We start from the raw sequence: 24,173 nt of genomic DNA on the forward strand, positions 1-24,173 counted from the left end.
CCTCACCACCTGACTTAGAGTATCAAGCATGATGAAGGTGATGAGCTGATGCATTCTGCTTCAGTAAAGTGTATTTCAATGTGAATCATATCTGAATGACAAATTATAGTAATCGTGTGAATCTACATTAACAGTACAGAGGCCTGTAATCCTCATGGTACCATTGAGTACACGTTTTGTCTGCAATTTAGCCTTAAAAAAATGTCTTCTTTTCATATTAAGTTCAGTATTAGGATGCAAAACACTGTCCCAACTAAAGCCAGATCAGGAGGGTGTGTTTGTGCTTGCTGCCTCGCTCCGTGGTGGAAGTTCGTGCCACTGTGTAAACCCTGCCCAGTTAGCCCCACAACCCAATGTGAAATGTGACACAACCCTGGGTTCTCCTTTAAGGCATGCCTTTTCTGTCTGTGTGCATTACATTGTGTGTGTGCCCACTGTCTGTGTGTGTGTGTGGGCTGGGGGCTGCCTATGTGCGTGCAGGGTGGGGGTAAGGCCTCCATTTTTACCAGGTCGCCTGTAGCAGCTGTCCACTGGCATGCCAGAGGGAGCGTCACAGTGGTGATACAGGGGTTCAGAAGGGAACCGAGGCGGATCCGAGCAGTTTGATCCGAGAAGGTTTACTCTCACCGTCTCCAGCCCGTCCAGGACCTGCAGCCCCACCATGGCGGATCAGTACCAGTACAACACCAATGAGGAGAAGATTGTGAAGGACAGCCACACCAAGGAGATTGATCTAATTAACAGAGATCCCAAGCAGATCAATGAGGACGTGGTGAAGGTTTGTGCAGCATGGAGACAACGCCCTGACACTGAGAGGATTAAGAACATTAAGAACTCCTGTCTTGGCATGTGTGGAATCATAGGGAGAAAATAAATAAAGTGGTTAGTAGGGAAAAAAGACAAGAGAACAGGTTATAACACTGTCTGGAAAATCCTTAAATAGACCAAGAGCTATTCCTGTTGCCTGTGAAGAACCTAAAGTTTATTTTGGGAATGGGGTAGAAGCGTGTGAAACTGATACACTGACTATGCCGCCGTGATTTATTTAGGTTTGACTACTGTTTATCCGGTGATTGTTGCCATGTCATCGCCACAAAATATTATCTGCAAGGACAGGACCGAATATACATTTAGATTATATTTTGTTTGACTGGTATGAGTTCATGTAAACATGGTCGGTGAAGATGGCAAATCACAAGTTATGAGTAGGGCGTATGTTTAGTGTCTGCCTGGCTCAGTTTAGAATGATTCACATGCCTGCTCACGTCTGTTTTAAACTGGAAGCTTTGTTAACATTAATCCCAACAGTGAGGGATAGTGTGCTTTTACATTTCTATTCCATGCAATCATTTTCTGCTAACATTATTGTTTCTTACCTTGCCAATAAAATAAAGTAATACCCACTGAAACGGTCTCCCTAATTAGTCAGGGAATCTTATCAGACTTACCAGCTTTGGGTGACCATCTATTGTTTCTAAAAAAACACTGATTCTTTTGCTGAATTTGACTCCAGCAAAGAGCTGAAGGAGGCCAGGCCTTACAGAGGAAATATAAAACAGTGCATGTCCAGCCATTCATTCAGGGGATGATCTCAGGCTGCTATCTCCACGGGAAACGGACAGAAACTCGTCACTTCCCATAATGATCATATCCAGGGGTCTGGAAGAAAAGAAAGGGATTTAGTTGTGCAGTGTGTCTGCCTGTCATGATGCCATGTCAAGTTAATTAGCATTTTATAGCTGAGTGTCAGCTTAGAATGTGACAACGCTTTTCCAAAGGACCAGGTGACACATACTGAAAACAGATTGGACCATTGTACAGTTGCTCTCATGCATTTTACATATGGTGAACTTCGGTTACTAAGAAATGTGTATGTGCAATACATAATTGGTTACTGTGCATAAATTTGACCCTAACTCTCTGCAGCTGTCACAAGCTTCATCTTTACACTTAACATTGCATGTGCATATTACTCAGGGATGTGTAGTAATGGAAGCCTCTTTTAAATCCCCTATTAGGTGGACTTTGAGGATGTCATTGCAGAGCCTGACGGTACACACAGCCTGGATGGGGTGTGGAAGCTCAGCTACACCACCTTCACCGTGTCCAAGTACTGGTGCTACCGCATCTTGTCTGCTGTCTTCGGTATCCCTGTTGCTTTGCTCTGGGGCTTCCTGTTCGCATGCATCTCCTTCTGCCACATCTGGGCTGTGGTTCCCTGCATCAAGAGCTGTCTGATCGAGTCGCAGTGCATCAGCCGCATCTACTCTCTCTGCATCCAGACCTTCTGCGATCCCTTCTTCGAAGCCCTGGGCAAGATCTTCAGCAGTGTGCGCGTCGCACTGCGCAAAGAAGTTTAAGAACTCACACAGTAGTGTTTGTGGTATGATTGGATGAAGTGCGGTATCTTTTTATACACCCTGAAGCTCAGCCTTTGCATCTTGCTAACTCCCTGATACTCCTCCTTTTCCTCTCTTCATAACATGCTGTTCCCCACCCAACCATCCTCAAGCTCTGTCCTGACGTGCCCGGTGTGCCTTTTGCCACCAGAAGCTCTGTGACAGCTGCAGCAGGCTGCGTGGTTCTGTGACAGCTCTGGCACTCCTGGAGGGCTCAGTGTTCCTCGCTGAGAGAGAGAAAAGGACCGCCTGCCATGACGAGGATCTGCCTGCCCTCATTTATTTGTATCACAAAAGCCAAAGACAATAGCTACTCATTCACCACAAATGAAATGAACACCCCAACACTGCCGCACCTGTGGACAATGCTGCCTGTATTACATTTGGCCATTCTGTATGTCGCCGCGTCTGGTATTGTTTAACTTTACTGATTGAATTGGATTTGACAATCACATATGTAACCTCATTTGAAACGCTCTAACAACAAGAAAGTTTTGAAAAATGTTTTCTCTGCATAAATATTTTGTAAGTTGTGATGACTCCACAGTAACTAACAGAGTTTTTGTTGACTTGCAGATGTTAAGATATAAATATGTTTAGAGTCAACGATGCAGATAATCTACTTCCTTTTATCAAAGAGTGATGAGTGGAATATTAAACCTTTTTAAATACTGCACATTTCAGTCAAGAAGTATGTGTAAACAAGTATGGACCTAACTACTGATGGAGTGAAGTAAAAGCCTCTCTATGAGACCCGTTGTCCACAGTGTTATTTTAATTATGTACAGTAGATACCTTTGCTGCTATTGTGCTCCTGCAGCGACGAAAGGCTAATTATACATGGGCTGAAACTAATCTGAAGACACTTGATGAAACTTGTCCTTATAATAAGTATATTGCACCACTGCTTCAATGTTTGATTGACAGTATATTATGTGTGCTATTTCTATTAATTCAAAGAGGCTTAAGAAATACATTTTTAAGATTCACCAAACATCTCAACCGTGTCTCAGTGATATTTTTGTCAACGTCAGTCAGTGACCCGGGAGCTGTGACCCACTAGAGGCTGCTGTTGTGTCTTTCATGTGCTTCTCTTTCCTGTCTGAGATCCATTACTGATGATTCAGTGTCACCACACCCTTCTTTGTTCATAACCGCAGTGTGTTTCTTTCTGGCCGACGCATTTGTCCTTTTATGTGCTAGAAAATGCACAGTTATATTTATATGAGCAGAAAGCATTGCTCTGATTAATGAACTGTATTAACCAGTGTTATTAAGAAACAAGAGTGATTTATTTGCATAAACCTACAAAAATACAACCAAAATACAACACATTTTCCACAAATACAGATCTCATGATTTTATTTATGTATTTATCTATTTTTTTGCCTCCTGCAAATAATTAATTAAACTAAACACACTCATTGGCATCTTTGAGAATAGAAAAATGACTCATAATCTTTGATCATTAAATTCAGAGCAAAGGTTGTTGATGCACTATGTTAAGTCTTCAGTGCAAATTGTTACCTTTAAAGGATTTATGTTTTTGCAGAATTTCCCCTTATATAAGATTTACCACCGGTGCATGATTATCTTATGGAAGGTCTTATAGGGCAAACTTCCCCTAAATATAACCATAAATATTACTTATAATTTTGGTTAATTAATTAATCCTGTAATCCACATGGTAATAAAATGAAAGCAACATGTGTGCAGTGTAATGCAGTTGAATATTCCTGCAATAACTAACCTTTATAAAGCTTGTAATGATAGTTTTATGGTAGGCTTTTCTCACATTATATCCTAAGTCCAGTGTAAGGTGGGAGAGAGACAAAATATCAGGACGAGCTGAATAACAGAGTTGTTTTTGCTTTCAGGTCCTCCTCATTTTTGGCAGATATAATTGATGTGCTGTAATTATAATAACAAAGGTTCATATCTGGCTTTCATACTTGAAACTTTTACAATGACTATAAACACATCTGACTAAACAACAACCCTTAGACTTAATTGGCTTTGCAACAAGGAATGCTAAAGGGAATTCATGGCCAGTTAACCTTTATTGTCACTTCCAGCGGGATATTGCACCATGTCACGCAACAATTGTTGCCCCAAGATATCTCCAGAACCATGAGTCACTTTAGTTCACTCCAGCGGTCTGCACAGTGTCCAGATCCCAGCCCAATAATGCATTTTGGGGCTGAGGCTGAACAGGAAGTACAAAGTTTCAGTGTGCTGCCAAAAGTTTGCAGGAACTCAGTGAGGTTATTGATTCAGAGTCGACACACATCCCTCTGGACTGCTTCCAGCAACCTTGCCGAGGATTTCAGGAGGCAATAGGAGCTCTAATGAGCATCAGCTAGGTGTAAATAATAAAGCCGTCAGTGCTGCTTTCGCTCTTTATTTATTTTAATCTTTACCAGTGAAAGCCATGACACCTCACATCTAACAATATCTCAAGTAACAGTTTACATGTATGCAAGCCATTGCAAATGTAACAAAGTGAGCAACGTTGTACACAATATTTATAACAGGGGAGCAATTTCATCATAACACAGACAAACAGGATCCACAAGCTTTGCTGGTGACAACAGCTGAATCAATAGTGTTGTTAGCCAAGATTGACAGCGCTTAAAAATATTCTCTTTTGCTTTACTTTCACTGCAAACCTGTAAATATATACTGTACATGTCAAACAAGAATAATGTGAAAACAAACACACAAAAAGATTCAAGTGATTGTTCAGCTTGGATTATCTTGTACGTCTTTATGAATAAAATATCGCACCCTTAACAATATTCTGTACATTTTTCTATTTTACAATTTCATTTCCACTTTACACTGTAAAGTACTGTAAATAAAAGAATTAAGACTTTTGTTGTTTTTTTCCCTTCAGGGCTTGAACAGGAAGCCCCAGGGCGAGAGGTATCTGAAGGAGTTGGATTAGTGGATGTGGTGAAAGGCGGGGTGGGCAGCTGGAGGGTGGTTGCTCATGTGGTGGAAGTCTGTGTGATGCTCCTCTGACTGCTGGTGCTCTTAATGGCAAAGGTTGAGGAGTTGCTCTTGTGACTGGAGTCGAAGTCACGCTCACAGCGGCACTGGGATGACTTAAGGTAGCGAGCGGAACAGCACAGGAAGTTCTGCCTTAGGTCCTGGAACAGATGCCCAGCGAAGCACATGTAGATCCAGGGGTTACAGCAGCTGTTGAGGCTGGCCAGCAGCATGGAGATGATGAAGGGCAGGGCTGCAGGAGATGAACCAGAGAGAGTGAAGGTTACTGCGCCGTGACAACAGAAATGAACCAGTAGCTTATTTTCTCTGTGAAAGGTTTGATTCAAATTAGGGGTGTGGCGATATACTGGTATTGACAATAACTGTGATATTTAAAAAAAATAAAATTAAATATTGATATCATGTTAATAATACATATGTGATAATATTGTGTAAATAATCCTTTTCCTCTTAAATCATGCTTTTGTATGGTTATGGTAACAGACTCTCTCTCCACCTCCCTACAGATTTTGAGTGTAATTCATTTGCGAAAAAAGAGAGAAAATGCAAAATAAACTAAGTTGAATATGAATTGACTGATGGCATTATTATTATTATTATTTTCAAAATTTCAATCAATATCGTGATAATATCGTTATCATGAATTCTTAGGGCCACGATAATCATATAAGCTAGTGAATATCTGACATTGTGACAGCCCTTATTCAAATATGTAAAAGTGTTAGTGGCTGACTGAAAGTTAATCCAACATAATTCATGAGTTGTGCTCAAACATTTTGTTTTATGATTTACAACTTTATATAAATTCATGCTTTTTTAGCCATGCTAGTGACGTGGTTGTAGGGATGACAATGTTGATTTATCAGTCGGTCTACCACTGTGGTCCAGACTGCAAAAACTCAAACTATCAAATGAATTGCCATGAATTTTGGAACAGATAGTCATGGTCCCCAGAGGATGATCTCAGTGGCGATCACCTGACTTTTCATCAAGCGCCACCATGAGATCGACATTTGTAGTTTTGAGCGAAATGTCAAGACAACTATTGAATGGATTGCTTTGAAACAGAAATTCATGTCCACCTTTAGGATGAATTTGAACAACTTTCGCAATTTAGGAAGGAAAGCGTTTCATAATACTTGCAGCTCAAGAGTGAGAAATAAACACAAAAGAATTTAAATGGCGACCTGTTCAAACAAGCAAGAAAGCACTGATTTTCTAAAACAAAGCAAATTCATGCAAAAAGACTTCAAGGTTAGACCAGGAGAGGCAGAAATGTTCCTCACACAATATTGGTGTGATAGCCAACCTGCAGCGGCACAGCGGATGACATTTACGCCACGTCAACTCCAATATCCAACTGACGTTTGGGCAAATGAGGTTCGGATTCAAGTAATTGGCTCGCATCCCGTATTTAACCTCTTCTGACTGATTGCTAATCGGTCTGTGCACCTGCTATACTCGGGTTGTCGTTAATGATAGTCCCTGAGCTCGCATGAAATTCTTCAGTATAAATTATCTCTGTAAATCACAAAGGTCTCACGCATGATCAACATCAATTGATCATCAGCCATTAAGGGTTTGATTTATGAGACTAAAACATGAGTTTAACTGAGTGCAGATTATTCAATTACCCTTTTACTATTGTGTCATGGTTTTTATAATCCACCTTTGGGTAAGCGCTGCGTTGTAATCTTTCAGATGTGTTCAAATGAAAATGGCAGAAAAATGTAGAAATTATATTTTAACCTGAAAAGAAAAAGCTAATTTATAAAACATTCTACAAACTGCAAGCAAGAAATGCGTTAATTTACCAGCTGATATGACACAATTGTACAACAAACCTTGTGAGCTATGCATCAACCTGCTCTAATATGCAGTAGACTATGCTGCTGCTGACATGAATGGAGGAATACGCTTCATTGGAGACAGTGAAAAAGACCAACCGGTGGTTATCAAGCATCCTTATCAGGATGGATGAGAGAAGAGCCTGGATCTAATTTGAATAATAAGGGGAACTATCAAGAGAAAGTCTTTACTGAATTAGCTCACTATGTTTTTCCAAGAGAAAGATGAATCACACAGCAAATGAAAAGGCAGAATTATCATCCCCACGGGTGGTACATCTGTCTGACTGTCAGAGCTGATACTGGGCAGCCCCAAAAGACTCTTCAGCAAGTCATTAATGAGAACACTTAGTGCTGATTCTTGTTCCCTGGAGGTAAACAAGAAGCGCACTAATCTCATTTTCATTTTTACATTAAGTGATACTTTGCTTTGAGACGTCTTTCTGTACGCATGACAGCGCCTTGCTTTTCTCACTGCTTGTAAAAACACTAAACTGTATAAGAAACTGACTTAGAGAGAAAACACTTGGAGATTGAACACTGGGCATTGTGTCCATCAAATCAATACCACATAGAGTGAGTCAACATCCAAGGGCACCAGGCTCAGCGGGGGGAGATGTTTGTGTTTTCACTGATTTTTTGGGAGCTTGTGTTAGAGTCTGAGCCAGGGTTTAACCTTAAGGTGTTTTTGTCCTTTACATAATGAAAGCTGTCTGGCTGTTCAATGTGAAATGATAGATGCCACTGATGTCACAAAGCATAGAGGAATGGGACATTGACATTTCCAAAAATCATACTGATAAGCCTAATGGGGTGCTAAAAATCGTAAACGTTTTACTGTGAAAGGTCCCGGCTTCCTGACAGTAAATCAGCAGTTTTGGTGGAACTTTGAAGGTTGAAACTCTTTGTTCATGCATCTAAAAAAGAAACGCATTGATTGGTTCAATGCGGACATTGTATCTAAGGCTCAACATTTCTTACAGTGAGTATGGTCACACTGGTCCAATTTTGGCTAAATGAATAGTTTAACATTTTTGGGAAATACGCTTGTTCACTTTCTTGATGAGAGTAAGATAAGAGGATTGATACTACTCTCACATCTGTACAGTAAATATGATGCTACAGCGAGCAATCAATTAGCTTAGCTTAGCATAATATAAACAAAACTATAATCTTATTTTCAAAATTAACACTTGAAATGATGAAGGCACTTGCAAATGACAAGGTAGTACAAAATGTGCACCATAGTTTGGCGTTTCATTTTTACCTCTATACTTAAAGAAACAGTGTGTAGCATTTTGGAGGACCTATTAGCAGAAAAGGAATATAATATTCATAACTATGTTTTCATGAGTGTATAATCACCTTAAAATTAGATATAAAAGTCCACCATGTTGCACCACCATGTTTCTAAAGTAGCCCAGAACGGACAAACCACACACTGGCTCTAGAGAGTTTCGCGTTTCTACGTTACTGTACCTGAAGACCATCGAAGGCCATCAACACACTTGGAAAGGTAGGGGTGAGCAGAGGGGGATTCAGTTGGTTGCAATCTGCTACCGCACCACTAGATGCCACTAAATCCTACAAACTGGACCTTTAAGATTCCATGAAACTTTTTTTCTTTTTACAAAATGAACTAAAACACTGCAAGGCATGGAAACAGCTGGCCTGACTGTTAAAGGTAACAAAATCCACCTACCAGCTAAAGCACACTAAAAAACAAGAATTTTCCATTTTACATGGAGCTACGTGCTGGACTGTTGCTTGGCCAGGTAACTAGAAATAGTCGGCACAAAGCAAGAAGATCTATGGACAGAGCCAGGCTTGCTTCCTGTCTAACTCTACAGTAAAGCGAATAAGCATGTTTTCCAAAATGTCACACTCTGAACTTGGAAAAATTATGCATTGTTTTGCTGATCATCTCAAGTGATGTCTGAATCATTCATAAGACGATTACCTTGGTAATGAGGGACCAGATGGAGAAAATGTGGGAGTGTGCATATAAACTGCTGCTTGTATCTCCTGTTTCTGCCGAGAGTGGCCTTTTAAAGACAGACATCAACCTTTAAGTATAGTAGTAAACCTCCACTTACGTTGAAACGACAGCTTGTTTGATGGAGAAAACTGAACAAAAAGGCGTCTTTAACAGGTCAATCTCAGAGGAACCCATGGTAATAATGTTCCATAATGGCATCAATCACTCGCAGATTGCTGAGTCACTTTCTTTTTGCCGAGACTTTTTTTCTGCACCATGGAAAAATTACCATGATTTGAGTTCTCTCATAATGTTTTGTGTCACACAAGTTTCATATAACATAATTATGGATATATCCCATGGTAGGATAATAAAGGTGATTATATGGAATGGGTAATCTTTGTTTGAGATCAGCTGCTATAAAAATATTTGCTATAATTCTGCAGGTTAAGCAATAATCATACATTAATAATACTATGTATGCTAATCTTTCACTACAACACAAACTGATTTAAAGGTGCAGACCCTGATTCAGTCGCCACACAACTAAAATTCAAAACGCATTATTACAACCTGGTGTCTCTTCCAAATTAACTACTACAATTAACAACAATTAACTACAAAATCTTATTTAAAAACCTGATGTTTTCTCAAACTGGATCGTTTGTCTGAAACACATGTTTACAATGTAGAGGATCTTCGCTTAACATAGTCAGCAAAGTGAGCCGAGACCACACAGCTTAGAACAGAAAGCCCTAATGGACACCTTATCTGCGCACACACACACACACAGGTGACACTCCAGCCTATCTTTTGTACACAAACTCCGGCACGTGTCACTGCCAATGCTGGCCTTTCTGAACACTGTTCACGTGGAGGACAGCCATCAGGCATCCGCCTCCTCCCTGCACTGAGCCACGCTCTGCAAAAGAAAATGAATTAATCACTTTCTTTTTTTTTTTTTCATTCAAGGGCTGTTGCACTTTTGTTGCTCTTTTTCTTGCTACATCCCTGTGAGGTGCAGCATCAGAGACAATTATAGCAAATATACCTCCTGAGTGTTGGAGAACTGGATGACAGCTAAGTGTATTGTGCAACTGTTCCAACTGTTGTGTAAATAGCTGGTGTGAACAATGCAGCTTGAGGAGGATGACAACATCACACAAGCAGTCAGCTGGAACCTGGCACACAAACCTACAGAAGCAGAAACAAAAGACCCCAAGACCTGAAAACACCAAAGTCTGTTTACTCTCTACTCATCAAGAAACTTCCTGACATTATTTCTTATTTTTAGCTTGTGTATAGGCTCCAGTTTGTTTCATTTTAGTCTGCTTATGTAGGGAATGTTTCTCTTTTCACTTTTTGTCTGAGGAAATACTAGAACAGTAAAGTTATAAGGGATGGAAACTGCTTGGAAAAACAAGATTTGTATTGTCTTTGAAGAGATGTAGACATATTATTCTGCATTCTTCATAATAATAGCTCTAATTAGATTTACTCTTCGCTTTTCCAGTACACACAAATGCCCTTACATCATAATAAACTAATTATAGCATATTTCACATTAAACACATCTTTACTTTTCACAAGGCTGTTGCTTATGGAAGGAGCACATTTGAGTTTGCATTTTAAATCTTCTATGGGTGTGGCCATGTCCACATGCGGATCGATGGATATAGGGAGCACATACATACTTACAGTAGATGGCTGCTTAGTGGCCTATTGTGGTTAAATGTCAACGACGCACTCCAACGTGCCCCACAGGCACAAATAAGAGCTGCTTGGCGCGTGGCGGCGCACACTAATTTGATTAATGATTAGCAGACAGCTCGAGGAGGGTCAGAGGGAACCTGGAACATTATTGTGTGTAGCTTTTGCACTTTAAAGGTCACTAATTATCACTTCAAATGTTTTCTTATACCTTATACAACGGGTTCATTGTTAAATATAAATATAAAAATAGTATTAATATTAAGAATTTGACATATTAGAAAAACTAAATATAGGTTCTTCCTGTTCTACATTCCTAATGTAATCAATAGCCTCAGAAATCATTAACAACTAAGATGAACTTGTTTAGTGTGTAAAACCTGTCAGTCAAATTGGAAATGACATGTTCGAATAATGTGTTTCAAATTGAAAAAAACACAAGTTTTTTGTTTCGTCCTATAGGGTGAAACCTCCTGCACTGATCTTTCAGAGCTTTATCTCAGTCACTGTGATCCGCACCGCACCCTGGATGCTTTATTAACCCTGACACTAAAATAGCAGAACAAGCTCTCTTATATGAGTCAGCCATATAACCCCATCAGCGCCTGACCTGAATGAGGAAAACAGACTAAATCCATCTAAAAAAATGTGTTTTTTCTTGTCACTATTTGCTCCAGCTGGATAAGTATAAGGGCTGGCACACCCCCCTACTGTCTCCCTCTCTCTCTCCCTCTGATACCTGATTGTTTGCACACCGGCAATTTGCACTATCTGTTTATATCTTGTTTATAGCTTATTTTGTATATTGTATATTGGTAGAAATTAAATTTTTTTATTCTTATTTTATTCTAACGTTTTATTTTATCTATTCTTTTGTTATTATACTGTTTGACTTGCACCAACCAAACCAAAGCAAATTCCTAGTGTATACCTCTTACACCTGGCAACAAACACCATTCTGATTCTGATTCTGATTCTGATTCTGATTCGAATTGTGACACTAGTGTGCGTAAAGATCACTGATGCGCGCGCAGCACAAGAGAGATGCGGCAGTTACACAAATTCCACTGGGCAATAAATTGTTTGCAAAATGTGCAAACTGATGTAAAAAAAAAAAAAAGATGAGCAGTGTGTAGGTTAAGTGTTTTTTAAAAATGTTCCAGGTGCGTAATGACATTATGGCCACATTATAGCCTTTACAGAGCAATAAATTGCTATAGGGCCAAAATACATTTCTGATCTTCTGCTATGTTATGAACCATCCAGACCTCTCAGGTCATCTGGATCAGGTCTGCTTAGTGTCCCCAGAGACAGAACTAAACATGCAGAAGTTCAGTTTTTATGCACCAAATATCTGGAACAAGCTCCCAGAAACCTGCAGGACCAACTCCAACTCTGAGTTTTTAAAAAAAATCAAAGCTTAAAACTTTCCTGTTTGCTGCTGCCTTTTATTAAATCAAATAATTATCTTATATGCTGCACTAGAGCTTTTGCTCTTGTGTGTTATACTCTATTTTAGCTTCTATCCTAGCTTTTATTTTTAGCTTGTTTTTATAACTGTTTTAATTATGTCTTAATGTTCTTTTGCACTTTTTATCGCAATGTTCTTGAATGTTTATGTAAAGCACTTTGAGTTGCCCTGTTGCTGAAATGTGCTCTACAAATAAAGCTGCCTTGCCTTGCACATTATAGCCTTTACGCACAAGATATCCAACTTTAAAAATCCAACTTACCCTCACGAGGCGCTGCTGGATCCCACGCGGACCACATCTGCACAGAGAAAAAGGGTGTCCAGCACACGATGTAAGCCAGGACGATCACAAAAGTCATTTTCACCGTGGTGATCTTCGCCTTGGAGATGAGCTTGACGCTGCTCACGCGTGACAACGTGTTGCATTTGGAGGCTTTTGGCGTCAAGCTGATGCACTGCTCTCGCCTGGTTTTCAGCCTAAAGTTTTGCCATATTTTGAAGCTGATCAAGCCGTAGCAGATGCTCAATATCGCCACTGGGATGATATATATTGTGAGGCTGATCCATGTGATGTAAGCTTTGGCTCCCCAAGGCTGCACGAAGTCTCCCCAGCAGTCATACACTCCTGATCCTGCAGAGCCCACCTCGATGAGGGAGAAAATGAACATCTGGGGGATACTGAAGATCAAGCTCAACACCCAGGTGGAGATGACATAGAAACGGTCTTTTCTCCTGTGCAAAGAGCGCAGAGGCTGACAGATAGCCAAACACCTGTCCACAGACATCAGAACTAACATGTAAGTGGATGCAAACATCCCGACGACCTGCAGGTATTTCACCAACCTGCACAGGATGTCAGGTCCTTGGAAGCGAAATGTGATGTCCCAGATGAGTTGAGGGAGAACTTGAAATATGGCCACGACTAGATCTGCGATGCTCAGGTGCTTCATGAAATAATACATGCGAGACTGGCTGTGTTTGGTGGTGTGGATGGCCAGCAGGACGCACAGGTTGCCAGCCAGAGCCAGGAACAGCACCAGAGCGAGCACAGCCATCTCCACTTTAGCCACCTCTTCATTCCTCTTCAGAGGGTTCGTCTTGTTCGACCAAGCACCGGTTCCGTTAAGGAGACTTGAGTTCCGAAGGGAGTCGTTCAATTGCCACAAAAAGAAGTCACTTTCATTTGAGATACTCTCCATTGTGTGCCGCAGTCTTGTCTCTCCTCTCCTCTCTGCAGATGCGTCAGGGTTGTTGTGCAGTCATGCAAATGGCTGGAACAGTTTAAGTGACAAAGTCTTCCTTCAGGTGTCAAGACGAAGGGTGAGGTATGATGAGGCTCAAACACATGTTTCTTTAAGTGATAAATAAGGATGGGTTGAATATCAGTCTCCCATGCTTTCTAAAAAAAACAAAAAAAACTGAAGAAAATATTTCCACTTATAATATGAACTATTTGCCAAAATAAAAGTAAACTTAAGGTACAGAAATCTACAACATGGATTTACAAGACAGCAAAACTAGGGTCTAAAATAATTTGAGTATAGTACACCTCACTGGTCATAAAAATTCTCCAAAACAAAAATTCAAAGCCTGCTTATGTTCAAGCAAAAAAACATATATTTACTTTAAAAATAAAAATTAAACTCTGGAATTAAAATATTAAGAGAAAAAAAAAATGCAGCAGAAAGTGAGAAGCTCCAACATCATCTGTGGTAAGAGTCGGAATGGGCAGCAGCTCAGCTCTCCAGCCTCTGTTATATGTGTCCCCGGTTCAGTGAGGACAGTAAGTAGTCTTCTTACCCATCACAGCCACAAGGTAGCGATGTGAGCCACTCATCTGGACCCTCCCAGTCCTGCTCTTCTGCACCTCTTTACAGTATGAACCCCCCACATAGGCTCTGAATCAGGGACCTCCTGTTGTCAGATACTGTGACTTAGTGTGGAATTATAAAGCTGCACAGTGAAGCCTGCAGGATGAAAAAAAGCATCCTTGTCATTATAAGATATATTCATATTGTGCTAAAGTCTGCATGGGGAGCAAATGAGACTAAACCTAAGTCCTGGATGTATAATCTGAACTCAGGGTTTGATAAGTAAACATATTTTTAATAAACAAATGCTCATTCATAACCTCCAACTGAGAGGCAAAATTAGAGTTGAAATATTAAAGATCGCAGGTAAATATCATTATTAAAATGAATTTGTGAGGGGAAGTGCTTGAAAAACACATGCAAACACAGTTTCTCTTTAATTGCAGAGTACATTTTTGAACCCCAAAAAGAACAACAAAGACAAAAAAAAAAAAAAATTGCAAACAGTTATACTAAACCATGGTTTGAAAGTAAATGGACTTAAAGCAGCAGTAGGTAGAAATGGAGCAAATATGATTAAAACAAGTTATTTTTATAAAACGGTCACTATATCCTGACAGTAGTGCATGAGACAGGTAATCTGAAAAAAATCATGTGCCTCTGTGTTATCCGGTGCTCCTAACGGCATCTGCAAGATTTCACAGACCGGAGGAAAACAACCAATCAGAGCCGAGCTGGAGCCTCGCCGTCTCTGAGCAGCTGTCAATCACTCGCAAACTCTGATCAAACGGTCAAACTAGGCAGCGCTGATCAAATATGCATCAATATCCTGTTACTGTAATGCTAAAGTTTGCAACCCAGCAGCCATGTTGGGGAAATACCAAGCACCGCCCACCAGCCAGAGCGTGATTCGTCAAAGTCTCCCGTCCCGTTAGATTTTTTTAAAGCTTGAAAACAGAGCCATGAGGAGGTGCAGAAGTCTAGTTTTCTCTCAGAACACTTGAATTACGATATGCTGAAAGGTTGTTATGGAATTTTTGCCCAATGTTGACAGAAAACTCTGCCTACTGCAGGTTAAATAGTGTGACGTGATCAAGGCAGCACCCTCTGATCTATTGATTATGAATGGGATGATGAGTTTGTTGGCGCATATAATATTTGAGCCATTTTTCAGGAGAGACACTAAGAACAGAGAAAGCTCTGCACACGCTCCATGTTCACAATAGCTGCTGTCAACATGTGTTTTTTTATTGTCTGTATTAAAAGGCGTCTTAGACAACATTCATGACTCTTGCTTTGGGAAAACCTTGTTGATGTACCCAGAGTTCAAGCAAAGAGTTCAAGTTGAATTTTTGTTTTAATGACACAAGAGAGAAAGCGTCTCTGTGTTTTTCTGTTTACTCATTATATTGTACTGATGGTCATTAGGTTATTATAAAGGTCAACAAGTGACAACGAGTACCTGTTACCCTCATACTCATGGGAAAAAACAAACATATGCTGTTGAAATTCGACTGGCAATGTTATGCAACGCCCATGTTAATGTCCATGTGCTACATTCCAGCGATTCCTCTGAACACACATTTCTTCCTTCTTCCAATTTGTGTTGCCGAGGGCAATGCTGCATTGGAACTAAAATGATGAAGGTGATTATTATTATTATTATTACTTAATTGATGATGGTTATATCATCATTAGCCTACTTGAGGATTTTAACAATATGAAAACCAAGACACATGAATGTAGAAAGCATAATGCAGAAATTCCTGAATGAAGATGAGAAGGTTAGTTACAGGAAGTACGGGAATAACAAAAACTACAGAAGGAGGATTTGTATTAATCTCCATGTAAAATAACAGTTGTCTGTCATTCTGCTGCTGCCCCAAGATATGTAAAACACTTTATAGATCATGTCCATTAATGAAAACTAAAGCTAAACGCTGACTTTTTAAACACACATTTTGTTGAAAATGTATAAAAATGCGGGATTATATGATGTACTAAACACAGTTACACCGATGCTAACAGAGTCATTGGTACTGAAAAGTGAGATTTGTCTGCTACTGTACGGCTCTTTAAATTTCCATCAGTTGCAAACCCTGCGGGAAAAGACCTCTGGTCCTATACCTACGCCAGAGATTTGTTCCCCCATTTTGTGGCTTTGGGTTTTGGAAAACTGCAAATCTGCTGGAATCTCAAAGCAGTAACATGAAGACTGAAGATGATTTAGTGCAACTGGAAATTAAAGGGACAAGGAAAAAAGAAGAATAATGATGCATTAAATCTGACGATGTGACTTGTGAATTTGGAATGAAAACATTTAATGACCTCACTAACTACATTTTGTGGCAAGCGACATGAAATGAGCCAACAAGCGACGAATGAAACTGGATATAGTATGAAGAACAACAAAACACAAAATAACACATGCAATTGTCCCAACGAAACAAAGTCAGCACAGAAAATTGGATAGTTTGGTACAGCTAGAACATTGCTACCGCTCAGCAGAAGGTAATTAGAGGAGTTCATTTTGTGGAAGTCGTAGATGTGGAATAAAGCGATGTGTTTTCCATGGTTTTATGACCGTGAAAAAGAAAAGAGCCAGTCAGTGGTGCAAAGCTTTAAGCGGGTTTTGCCAGAGAAGATTCAGTGCCCATTTGATTACACGGTAAGACTGAAGTCAAGTCATCTTAGTGTCAGGAGTTTGGACTTTCTAAGTTAGTGTATGGAAGATGTACACAATGTGCGAGATGGGGTTATTGTAAGAAATAAGCTGCGTCCCCCTTTCAGGTGCTGAATCCTCTAAACTCTGTATTTCCAGACTAAATATGTCATAACAAGTTGGCAAGGTCTGTACAATATTTACTTTGCGGCCTTAAGTATCCCACAATCCCCAGCATGCTGCTACATTGTTTAACCCATTTGTGCCTGCATCTGTAATTTTTAATATCCTTTGGTGGAAGTGGTTTCTGGGCCTGCCTAAGCACAAATGTGAAGACATTTTCAGAATTGGTCAAACTGTTTGGCTGAAAAGTTAGTTTTTCTTATCATACTATATCTAGTATTTGGGCACAGGATGGGTTAATGGATCAACTCATAAAGTCCAGATTTATCAGGTGACCATGTCATGTTTACCAGGTATTCAAGCTCAGGTGGTCAGTTACTGGTTAATACGTACTATAACAAACAAAAAATATATATATTTACAATTTATTTTGACTGATATTGCAATTGCTATATGATTTGCGATATTAGAGGGAATGATCATTTTTGGATTATTATTCTCATTTTCATTGAAAAACATATTAAAATGATTATGGTGTGATTTTTGTGGAGATCTGTACCGAACAAGGAGGTTTTCTTAAATCTGTAGAATATGATGTGTCGGCCAGGACATCTCTGCAGCACCATAATATTTAATGAATTGGTATTTTGATACACATTTCACCTTTAAAAAATATTGTGTCTCCTGCCATTTGAGAATTGCCGTTGGCCATATTGCAATTTTGATAACATTTTGATTAATTGTGCAGCCCTACAAACTACATCATGAAAACCTACAGCAAGATGTGAATAAAGGAGGCAAGACATTTGCTATTGTTGACAGCCTGGATATGTTGTTAATCAGTGTCCTCAGAAACATATCTAGGTATTTCTGATTAATCTGGTACACAATTTGCCAATTTCCATCATTACAAATCTGCCTGCTTTTGAAAGCAAATTCCTGGTGAAGAACTTAAAAGTGCATTATTTTAAAAGTTGATGAGGAAAATCTGAACACTCAGTTTAGACTCATTTGGGGAGGAGGAGCCTCTGAAATTGGACACAGGTATAGTGTCAGATTAGGGTGTGATTTAGAGATTAGAGAAAAAAGTTACACAGTCCAATTGAAATGCTGCTGATAGACGTAACTGCACGTGAGGCATTGTGAATTCAGGTGAACGGGCAAACAGCATGAGGTTTTGCTTGAAGTTTTCCGCTGACAGATTAAAAGGATAGAAGGCTGCGGCAGTAGAAGCCGAGCAGACTTGAATGCTGAAGTCGAGAGGAGTATGGTAGAGAGCTTCCTCTTGCCATGATGAGAACAAATTAAGTTGACAAGGCTGAGAGAAGTCCAGGTTCCTTGCGGTGAGCGTAAACTCTCATGGAAATAGAGTGAAAGTAGGATAGATTACACATGGAAAAAATTAAAAAATGACGCCCTAGGTTTTCCTGATATTAATGACACTGCTGGAGAAAATCTTCAAAAAATATTGAAAGGGATTTAAGGGATAATGTCAGGCCCAGTTCAGAGTGATGAGGCAGAAGATGGTAAATTAAGTCTGCATATATCTCATTTTATAATTCAATTTGACTCCAGTGAACATCGTACGTAGGCTTGTGGTCTGAGATGGATACCATGTATATCTTACATTGTATAATGTTACTTATATCACTGTAACAATACTATATTAATACTATTTTGCAGTTATTGTGCTTTTATATGTTCATTTTATTGTATTATTACTGTACTGTATAGTATGTGTATATTACATGTAATATATAACATTACATTACATACTTATATTATAATGTATATTGTATTTATTATTCATACCCATACCTACATACTTAAACTATACATAGAGTTCACAGATCATGGCTGCTGGGGTTGGACTACTCGACTACTTTTACACAAATATTTGCAGAATTCACTTATATAGGTATAGTAATGTATACATTGTATATAACTTTTTTATGTCACCTCTCTAATTTCTTAGTTTATTTTTTATCTATTTCATTCAAATGGTTCTTTATCTGTTTTCTAACCTCTCGGACTTTCTCTGTGCTGCTGTAACATGTGAATTTCCCTTGGGGATCAATAAAGTCTTATCTTATCTGATTGTATCTTATATCTTGAAGGCGCTGAATTCAATCAAAGTGTTTTTTTCGGGAAAGTTATAATGAGTTGACAGATGTTTGTTGTTTATCTAGTCATCCATCTGATATGGCACTGGGACAGCTGCTGTGAAAAAACGATATTAAAGGTTAAATTAACTGATGGTTGCGGACATTGGACACACAATAAACACTGGCAAACACTTCTTTTAGACGCTGATAGCGTTGCTGTGCTTTACTGGCAATCACACGCAGTATTATAGTAATAAATTTATATTTCCCCTTTCTTCTCCAGCCACGGAAACCTGTGTAGCGTATCTATTCCACCCAGCCCCCACGCCTGACTGATTCCAGTTGCTCAGCAGTTCTCTGTACCATTCCCACAGATATTGGGCTTTGAGTTGACAGATCTAATTAGAGACAAGGTTCAGGCCCAAGCCCCTGATGAAGTAAGATACAAAGGATCTGCACGCTAATACTTTCGGCTCCTGCTGCTTATGTAATCCCTCAGTGCACGAGGTTCTCAGCCTGCCATTTTCCTCTGGGTGATCTTGTGTCATGAGGCGCATGTAAAAAGTAGACCAACACAGTAGGGTGCAGATGGATGCTGTCACTCCTGGCTCAGTGGGCGCATGATATATTCTGCATGCTAACGTCACTTAAAGCACCGCGATGAGCCATTAGGCTCATAGAGGAGAGGGTGTTGGGAGATTTCTGGGATCATGGCCACATGTTTCAGAGGCCTGTAAGACCGAAGCGAGTGTAAACAAGCGAAATTAAGCCATACATCACACCGGCTCGAGACATATCTCACTCAAGCATGGAGTGGTAACTTGCAAATGTGTTAAACAATATTGCATGCAGAGCTCTTCAGGTGGGCCTCACTTCTGAGAGAATGCCCTGCTTCATTACAGGAGCTTCCTGAGTTTCTCTTTGGGCTGTTTTTAAGGTCAAGATCTAAGACATCTGCTTCCAAAAACAATAACAGGATAAGGCTTCCTGTGGTGCATCTGGAAAAGTTGTTTATACTGTATATGTGGGTTTGCCCACTCCGCATGGCATTTACAGGAAGTGGCATTGGATCTTCAATGGAAATACAGCAAACAACTCAACAATACCCCCTTACCTAATGCCCGTTTTATGTTTTGAGGGTCAGAAAACACATTGTTTAAGCCAGTGTGCCAACCCATAAACCATATTTGGCTTGTTTGCTGAAGTAAAAAAAAAAAGAAGAAACTGATGATAAACGGATGGCAGCAGATGACTCATGCCACAAAGGGGTGAAGATGGGGAACTTGGTAGGATTGGAGATGTGTTATTATTGTCCATCGCTTTTCATTACAAGCTGCCGTGATGTCAGATAAACATAATTGGGTTTTCTACATTCACGACGCCTTAGTGTATAAAAGCGGGGACATTGGGCTTATCATACTTTATGACCAGTGAACTGTATTTCTCTTCCTGTTGCTTTTATTGGTGTGATAAATCAGCGCCGTCCTCACTGTGAATAACACTTTGTCCATCATACTCTCCTGTCCATTAGATGAACACAACATGCTGTGCTGACTGTAGCTGTTGTAGAAGTGTGATGTCTAATGCACAGTGGGGAGATGAGCTGTCTAAAGCCTAAAGTTAACTGACTATTTTTTTGCTAGCAGCGTGGCTTGAGGAATGGCTATGCAGATCTGTCTGGTGGTTGGTTTGGTACCACTTTGGTCCAGACTGAAATATCTAAAAAATTACAGGATGGATTGAGATGAAATTTTGTATAAATTTTGTATTTGATTCTTGCAAAACTAATGGATGGACCAAGTTTTTTCAAAATAAAAGCTGCAGAAGGTAACTGTATCTTAACAGGGACTCAGGACAATGTTGTTGTTTTTTGTCAAAATAAAAGGCCCATAGAATAACTATCCCCACTGGAAGCTCAGGATGATGCTTGCTTTTCAAAATAAAAGCTCCAAAGTCTCACAGTATGTCAAAATAAAAGTGCTCTTGTCAAGGCTTAGATCTCAGCAGATGTTTTATCGTTAATCCAACAAAGACAATTAAAGGAAACCTCAACTCTTTCTCAGTACTCTCATTTAAAAATCCTTGCTTTAACATTTTCATTTGAAGTTCTTTCATTGCTTACTCTATATTTTACATACTTCATCATCCCTTTCCCAGTTTTCCAACCATTCATACTGCTTCAGCTGCTTTTTCAACTCTTATCTCCTCATTCATACTCCATTCAAATCTTAAAATATTTCACATATTTCATATTATTGGTATTATTAAACTTTTAAATATAGCGATGCAGTTTAGCATCAGCCTTTCAAAATAACTTAAAATATTCCACATCTTATATACGTTATTGGTATATTTAAACTTTTCAATGACATTCATATGAATTAAACCTATTCCTACTTTTTCAACAATTCCTACTACTTCACATTCAAGGCAGCAATTCAGTGTAACATCAGCTTTTCAGCATCCAGCATTCAGGCCGCAATTTGTCGTGTTAGCAAATGTTACATGCTAAAACGCTAAACTAAGAGGTGTTAACATTTAGCTCAAAGCACTGCTGCATGGCTGTAGACTCTTAGTCTTGTTTGATCACATTTGTATTTATACATACATTTAGATGACGGACTCAAAAACTAACAAACTCAGCTTGTTTTAGGCAGTGAGACAAGACAATCCTATCCCATAGTCCAGATTATATGAATTTATATTCAAGGTAGATACTGTTGTCAAAGTACACTTACAGATTTGCTCTGGTTGTCAGATTACAGCTGTTGTTTGATAATTCTGCATCTTATTCTGCAATTATTTGATAAAGCATTAGATGTTTCAGGTAGTCAAATAACGTGATAATCAAACCTCACACTTATATATCATTCATACAAACATTAGTAAGGATCATGAAAGAAACAACATTAACAGAACACAACCATTTCTATTGTGACCTTGAAACCAATGGAAATTCAAGGATGTGATGTTGGCTAATAGGCAGCAGTTTGTTTGGATAGTTGAAATGGGGGAGTAAGCAGCACAGCCAAGGATCACTGCTAGAGCGGTGGACACATTGACAAAACATCTGTTATGTTCTGGTTTAGCAACAAAAGCTTGGACTCAACTGCAGCACACAACGAGAGTTTTAAAGTATGAACAAAAATATTTAATTAAACTACAGGGTTCCAGGTTGAGGAAGAGCCGAGTGCAGGAGTGAGCAGGCAGGTTTGGAAGCAGCCACAGCTGGCAGGAAAACAGACCTGAGCACAGAGCAAAAAACGAGGTTTAGTCCAAACAATCAAAAACATAAGAGCAACCGCAAAGACAAGAGCAAAAATCCAGGGAGCCTGATTTAGTATGTACCACTGTGGGTGACGGAACGATTTGGCGATGAGTCGTAGGAAGACCGGGGTAGATATACTGCTGGTGATTGTGATGATTGATTTCAGCTGCTCCCGCATGCCCGCCCAGAGGAGGAGGAGGAGGAGAAGGAAGGCCACACCTCCCAACACACTGACAGACTAGACAAACAGGGAAACACACACAGGAGACACAAGGGCAGGGAAACAAAGGAAACACAAGGAAACACTAAGCTGCCAATCTGATAACATGACAACATCAGAGCCTCAATGTGACATTAAAGCCTCCTATGGGTGTATGGAGAGAGGAGCAGAGCCACACTCACGCTCAAACATTATGACCTCACAAATGTACCTGTCACGCCACCAGTTAACATGTTTGCCTCACAAATCGTACACCGTGGTGCTGTTTAAGATAAAGCATCTTTTACTGCAGGCACACCGTGTGCTGGAGCAGCCAGCATGCACTAAGCACACAAAACAAGTGGACAGAGATGTGAAACTGCTTCTAATAAATCATACTGAGAGTTGAAAAATATTGAATTAGAAAAAAGCACAACATACGGAAGCACTGAGAGACAAGTGAGAAAAATAAATTCTGGTGATCCATTTTCCAAGTCTGATCTAAATTGTTTTCTCCCCTGGTGAAGGTGAAAACAGGTTTTGCCAGGATAATCTTTGTAAGTCCCTTATTTTTTCATTTGTGAACAGGTGAACAAAAAGTTTTGACGGTGAATTATTTTGTTTGTTTGTTGTTGTAATACTTATTTCGGCCACAAGGGGCTCAAGTGCACTCGTGTTTTCTTCCAGGTGAGTTTTAAATTCTCAATGCACTCTAAACACAAGGTTCATATTGTGTGTTAGCAAGTTATGTAAATTAAAACCCACCTGGAAGAGAACAACAGTGCTTTTAGTCCTGTGTAGAACATGGGGTAGTGATGCACTTCACCCTTTGTGGCCGAAGTGAGCATTACAACAACCTGTTTTCACAGATGAAAAAAAAAGTAACTTAGAAAAACGTTCGTGGCAAAACTTTTTTTTCACCTGTTTCAATTCAATTCAATTAATTTTTTTATAGCATCAAATCATAACAAGTTATCTCGAGACGCTTTATATATAGAGCAGGTCTTAGACCGTACACCATATGAAAAAAGAAAATTAAAGGACCGTAGAAAGAATATCCTGGCAAAAAACTTTTCTAAAGTCATAATCACAGGAGAGAAAACAATTTATATCAGACTTAGAAAATGGAGCACCAGATTTTCTTTTTTTCTCACTTGCTTCTCAGGGTTTCCATAACAAAGTCCCAGCTGCAGCTTTGTTATGACACTATTGCTGTAATCATGTGACATACTATAGACTGTGCTGACAGTAAGGAACCTATTGTATGATTATACAAGTCCATCAAAACACATTAAAAAATACAAACATCTCCTTAATTTTGCATCATAGTGTTTGTCATCTTATTTATGAGAAAAAAGTGGAGGAAGGGGAGAAAAACACATTTTTGGACAAATGGAACATTCTACAAAAGAAAGAGGCAACACTACAATTTTGAATGTTTGGTTTGAGGCAGAGGCTTTGAATTCACATTAAAAAAAATAGAAAATAGGAGTGGGTCAAAGCTTATCTGCTTTAATATGCTGAATTTCTGTTTCCTTTTAAAAAGCAGGCCTTTGAAATGTATTTGTGCAACCAACAGAGACATTTC

General features: G+C 39.4%; 2 protein-coding genes across 2 annotated transcripts; one reads left to right on the forward strand and one right to left on the reverse strand.

Annotated features, from left to right (window-relative positions):
• Window positions 1-645: 645 nt before the first annotated feature.
• cav3 (caveolin 3) lies at window positions 646-3,395 on the forward strand. The gene is made up of 2 exons (XM_074634368.1): window positions 646-778; window positions 2,019-3,395. Exons 1-2 carry the CDS (start codon window positions 662-664, stop codon window positions 2,358-2,360), a joined length of 459 nt encoding a protein of 152 aa, XP_074490469.1. The 5' UTR covers window positions 646-661; the 3' UTR covers window positions 2,361-3,395.
• A 1,390-nt stretch (window positions 3,396-4,785) lies between these two features.
• oxtra (oxytocin receptor a) lies at window positions 4,786-14,190 on the reverse strand. The gene is made up of 3 exons (XM_074634366.1): window positions 13,972-14,190; window positions 12,680-13,816; window positions 4,786-5,643 (listed from the first exon to the last, which is right to left on the reverse strand). Exons 2-3 carry the CDS (start codon window positions 13,614-13,616, stop codon window positions 5,390-5,392), a joined length of 1,191 nt encoding a protein of 396 aa, XP_074490467.1. The 5' UTR covers window positions 13,617-13,816; window positions 13,972-14,190; the 3' UTR covers window positions 4,786-5,389.
• Between the last annotated feature and the right edge of the window lie 9,983 nt (window positions 14,191-24,173).

This window comes from Sebastes fasciatus, chromosome 1 (genome assembly GCF_043250625.1).
Source record: "Sebastes fasciatus isolate fSebFas1 chromosome 1, fSebFas1.pri, whole genome shotgun sequence".
In the NCBI taxonomy this organism is placed as follows: domain Eukaryota; kingdom Metazoa; phylum Chordata; class Actinopteri; order Perciformes; family Sebastidae; genus Sebastes; species Sebastes fasciatus.